Consider the following 5,127-nt stretch of genomic DNA (forward strand, 5'->3'; position numbering starts at 1 on the left):
CCTCACGTGACACTGGTGAGATAACAACACCAAGTAAGAACCGTGTGGATACAGTGGGAAATATTAACGGGGAGAAGTTTGGCTGCTGTAGGAGAAAATCAGCTGTGTGTGTAATACTACCTGTTGTGGAGTATCTTCAAAGGTCCGCCCCTGTCTAGATCTCTTGTCCTGTCGGTTGGAAGAGAGGAGAGGGAAGCGTTCGATCCACCCAGCGTAGCACACCCCGGGTGAAACATCTTACCTGAACTTACCTGTGTGGTGACACCAGCAGAGGCCGTGTTCGGCCCAACGCAGCAGCAGCCTTTGACCCGCACCTCTACATGCTTTTGGCTCGAAGCCTCAGAAAAGGTTAACGCCTGACGTCCATCTTCCCAAAGGTCTGTGAGTGATATCCCCTTCTTGTCTTTCTGTACACTCATCGTATACCCCCGCCCAAGTTAGCCGGTTGTGTGGTATACTCACTGTATGCCCAAGTGAATTCCCAGTTGGCCTTCTATGTACTTAACATATGCCCAAAGCTAAAGCCAGCATATTGTGTTGTAAACCCGCCTGCATGCCCAAGTGAAGCCCCAGTTGCCCTTCTATGTACTTACCAAATGCCCAAAGCTAAAGCCAGCATATTGTGTTGTACACCCGCCTGCATGCCCAAGTGAAGCCCCAGGTCGGAGCTCGCCACGCGTAGCAGCAGGTACCCATCTTGCATTCAAACTCTTGATACTTACCATCTGTATCCTTTACGTCCAGGAAAGGAGAGGGCCCTGGACAGTTTCCTGTAAGCCAAAACGAAGGGGCACAGTGTGAATAGGCTGATGGTCATCACATAACCAGAGTAAAGAAGTGTGAAGGGCCCACCTGAGATCTCCGCGACGGAGTCCAAGCGACTCGAGACTTTTACCCTCAGGTTGGAGAGTTGGATTTTAGCCTCCGTTCCCCCCTTCCCACAACCCTTTAAAATATTTAATACAGTTTGTTTTAATTTATACTTATGTTCTTCTTGTGTCTGGTCATTGGGGTGTTATTGGGACCTCCTCGAGGTGGAAACTAGGGAGGGGCGAGACTCACGACATCTGTGGTCCGCTCCGACCTGTGACATACGCTTGACACTGCACATGCGCTATAGTGCGTAAGTGCAGACTGACTCTTCACGGCCGTTCTCTGATCAACTTGGGTTTAAAAAGACCCGGTACTTGAAGTACTTGTTAAAATGGGACCGACTCGGACCCGACTGACTTTTCAAAATATAAACCCGTGTCCTTCTGTGAAGACTTCTAATGGATAAAACGATGATCAAGTTCATGAACATGGAAGTATACAATGTGACACTGAGCTTTGCGTCGCACCCAATTCATCAAGAAACAGGGAGCATGCGAATGCACAGCGAACTCACACAAGGTGCTCGCACGCATAATGCCATAATCCCAGACAAAAAAGAAAAAATTTGATGCCAAATATACGTGGGTGGTTGTTAATATACTTGAGAGAGCTGCCCAAGTAAAGTAAGTGTGTGGGAAACACCTTCTGATCAGTGTAATTTGGACAATCTAAGCATGCAACACACTAGTGTTGTCACGGTACCAAAAATTCAGTATTCGGTACCGATACCAGTGAAAATTCACGGTTCTCGGTACCAATTCCGGTACCAAAGCAAAACACAAAAACATGTTATTCAAACAAAACACTATTTTTTATTAATAAAGTTAAACAAAAACACACAAATTACTTAACACACTTTTCTTATAACATTAAACATTTTTATAAATGTAACAAAATATGCCATGACTGAGTAACACTGAAATAATATAAAATGTAAACAAAACAATGGCATTATTCAAGTACTTCAAGGATTGTAAACATCTGAGTAACTAAATAACATCTTAATAAATTACAAGCATTGAAAAGAACAAAAAAAAGTTTCACTTACTCTTTGCTTAAAGTTTCACACCAAACAATACTGGCTTACATTTATTTAAATAACTTTGATGTTAATTTTCCTTGGGTAACTTTTTTGTCATTTCCAGATTTTTTGAAAGAAACACTAACATATCAACATGTTCCTGAGTCAGTCTTGAGCGTCTTGGGCTTACAATATACCCTGCAGTACTGAATACTCTTTCAGATGAACAGCTTGATGCAGCAATGCACAGATACTTCCTGGCAAACTCTGATAGTTGAGGTAGTGTACCCATATTTGTTTTCCACCATGAAAGTGGATCATCCTCAGCACTGACCTCAGGCATCTGACTGTACACCAAGAACTCACCATTTAACTCGTCACTTGCAGTAAGCTGTGTTTGACTTGAGGATGCTGGTTCTCCTTTTTCTTTCTTTTCCCCTTGTATGGTGGAGAGAAGTTGCTTCAGGTCAGTTTTGGATTTTTTAGAAGGCCTCACTTGACTTGACTCTCCAGAAACTTGAGATACATTTCCATCATTGCCCATTTTCTTCACCTCATCCAGGAGACTTTGCTTCACATCATCCTTAAGAGAAACAAAGCTGTTCTTAAATCTTGGATCAAGGTAAGTTGCAGTGTTTAAAAGAAGCTGTAGCTACAGGTTATCATAGCGATGCCGAAGATACTCGTTTATCTTCTCCTTCATCTCCTGGGTTAATGCAGAGTCACTTTGTTCATAACTGAGACAATCATATAGCAGCGAGTGGGTTCATCATGAATGAGTTTATGGTCTGGAGAGGAGAGATCTTTCTGTTTTTTGACAAGCTGACGTGAAAGTTTTGGGGATCTTGTAAAGGCAGAGATTGTTTTTCGGAGCCTTGACAGCGATGCAGACACCCTGCTAATCTCTAATGCCTTATTTACAGCAAGATGGAGATTGTGTCCAAAGCAAGGAATCCAGGTGTAGTCTTCGAAGGCTTTTTTGTTATTTGTGGCATTATCAGTTGTGATGCCTGACATTCTTATGATGTCCAAATTCCAGTCTTCAAGTTTCTCTTCAAAGGCCTCCTTCAAACTTTCAGCAGTGTGATCTGTGTTGAGACCACAACAGCCAAGGCACCAGGATTGCAATTCCCACAATTTGGTAATGTACTGCAGAGTTACAGACATAAAAGTGTCTGCAGTTCTACTTGTCCAAAGATCTGTTGTGCAGCTGTAAAACGGTTTCTCTCCGAGATGCTGGATTATGATATCCCTCGTTTCATTGTACAGGCGGGGAATCTCTGTGTACATAAAAAAGTTTCGGCTTGGAAGCTGGTATTTTGGGTTTAGGTGATGAAGCATTTGCTGGAATCCACGTTTTTCAACCGTGTAAATGGGCACTTGATCTGTACATAAAAATTCTGCAACAGCTCGGTTAAGTTTTCTTGCTTCAGGTGAGTTTTTGTCATATTTCTGCTGCTGCTGAAAAGCATCTGTAACTGTTGTCTGTTTTAGAGTTTGCTGAGGTGTTTGATGATCATCCTCAGTCTGCAGCTGTAAAATAAAAAAATACTCAAGTAAAGCAATAGACTTGAGTCTGACCAAATGCTACATTAAATTGTTGACACTAGCTAAAACACAATTTTTCAGTAACAAACCTTAGCTTTTATAATAAATGTAGGTAAATTACAGTGTGCAGATAAAGTGTACTGTATATCACTGTTACATAGATAAAACTGTATTATTGAAAACAATTTAAAATGCTATTCCATTAGTTGGATGATATTAGATAACATGACCAAACAATAAACAAAAGTTAAATAGCAATTATTTTTCTTAGGGTTGATCAAAAATATATTTTCTAAAATCAAAATTATTTATCTGTTAACATTAATTAATATTTGTAAATGTTGTTTTAATTAATGTCGTAAAAATATATGTTCACTCACTGTAAGCTGATGTTGCATGAAAATGATATCTTATGGTAAAGTGTTATCAAACTATACAGGAGATAACACGTGTTTTAGTCAATTCTAACTTTAATTTATTCCTAAATGAATTCATTTTTTTTAAACTTGCTTAAAAAAATATTTAACCAAGATTAAGCCTAGAAGTGCTTAATGACAAAAACAATATTAACCATACATTTGTATATTTTCTAACACATATTTTGAATACACGAGTCATTTAAAAATCCTCTGGTGTGTAAAAGATAGCAAATACCACAATGTTCGTCTGTTTTTTACCCTAACAAAAGTTATAGGAGCAATAAATGATTAATGAAGAAACTTTTTTTCTAATACGCATTATATTAGCGTTAGCCGCGCCTATGCTAACGATTAACTGCGCAAGCAGCGATCCATTTTCAACCCGACACTCAAATTAAAATACGGCATAATATTCATAACAGAAGCTCTAAGAACAAAATTAAATTGAAACTTACCTGCTTAAACTCTCTCATTAGATCCGGATGCCTGTCTTTAAGGTGCTTTATTAAGTTTGAAGTGTTTCCTCCTCTTGAGAGAAAACTTCGGTGACATCTTTTGCAAACTGGTTTTTGGGGATCTATAATGTTACCCTTGTCATCAGCTGCAAACCCAAAATATCTCCATACGTGGCTCTTTCCTCCTTTCTTCTCAACAAGTGGATTCTGAGCCGCCGCTGCATCAGCAGCACCGCCGGTCGCCATGTCTCAGTGCTTATATAACGAGGACGCGACTGCGTGCGCACCTTGCGCATCAAGAACCGGGTTGACCGGGTACCCGGTTCTTAAAAAAACGTGGAACCGTAACTTTTTTTTTTTTTTAGTACCGGCTTGGTACCGAAGTACCGGGTCTTTTGACAACACTACAACACACAAATGATAGACACGTAAAATAAATGCATGTTATTGCAGCTCCCTGCGATATGCATATCGCACACACACTTATCACGTTGGCGATACATTTTCGTAACATCGTGCAGCCCTAATCTTAAATAATCACTTGTGATAATTAAGCTATGCAGAATAGCATCTCTGAATGCACAACACCTTCAAGCAGTGGGGCTAAAGCTGCAGAAGACCACACTGGGTGCCACTCCTGTCACTAAACAACAAGAAACTGAAACTACAATTCACACCGGCTCACAAAAGTTGGACAATAGAAGATTGGAAATACGTTGTCTGATCAGAGTCTTGATTTCAGCTGGACATTCAGATAGTAGGGTCAGAATTTGGCGTAAACAACATCAAAGCATGGCTCTATCTAAATGGG

The 5,127-nt window shown here is 40.3% G+C and overlaps 1 protein-coding gene across 1 annotated transcript; it reads right to left on the reverse strand.

Annotated features, from left to right (window-relative positions):
* Positions 1 to 606: 606 nt before the first annotated feature.
* On the reverse strand, positions 607 to 4,717 carry LOC129445527 (E3 SUMO-protein ligase ZBED1-like). Its single transcript, XM_073858859.1, has 5 exons — positions 4,317 to 4,717; positions 2,621 to 3,427; positions 2,229 to 2,477; positions 853 to 946; positions 607 to 770 (listed from the first exon to the last, which is right to left on the reverse strand). The coding sequence occupies exons 1-5, from the start codon at positions 4,560 to 4,562 to the stop codon at positions 607 to 609; spliced, it is 1,560 nt and encodes a 519-aa protein (XP_073714960.1). The 5' UTR covers positions 4,563 to 4,717.
* Between the last annotated feature and the right edge of the window lie 410 nt (positions 4,718 to 5,127).

Source organism: Misgurnus anguillicaudatus, chromosome 21 (assembly GCF_027580225.2).
Source record: "Misgurnus anguillicaudatus chromosome 21, ASM2758022v2, whole genome shotgun sequence".
NCBI classification, from domain to species: domain Eukaryota; kingdom Metazoa; phylum Chordata; class Actinopteri; order Cypriniformes; family Cobitidae; genus Misgurnus; species Misgurnus anguillicaudatus.

Coding starts and splice junctions, on each gene's coding strand:
- LOC129445527 (XM_073858859.1), bottom strand. CDS start 4,562: ATGGCGACCGGCGGTGCTGCTGATGCAGCGGCGGCTCAGAATCCACTT. Junction 3,428..4,316: donor TAATGAGAGAGTTTAAGCAG/GTAAGTTTCAAT, acceptor TTTATTTTACAG/CTGCAGACTGAGGATGATCA. Junction 947..2,228: donor TGTACAGTCAGATGCCTGAG/GTCAGTGCTGAG, acceptor AATATTTTAAAG/GGTTGTGGGAAGGGGGGAAC.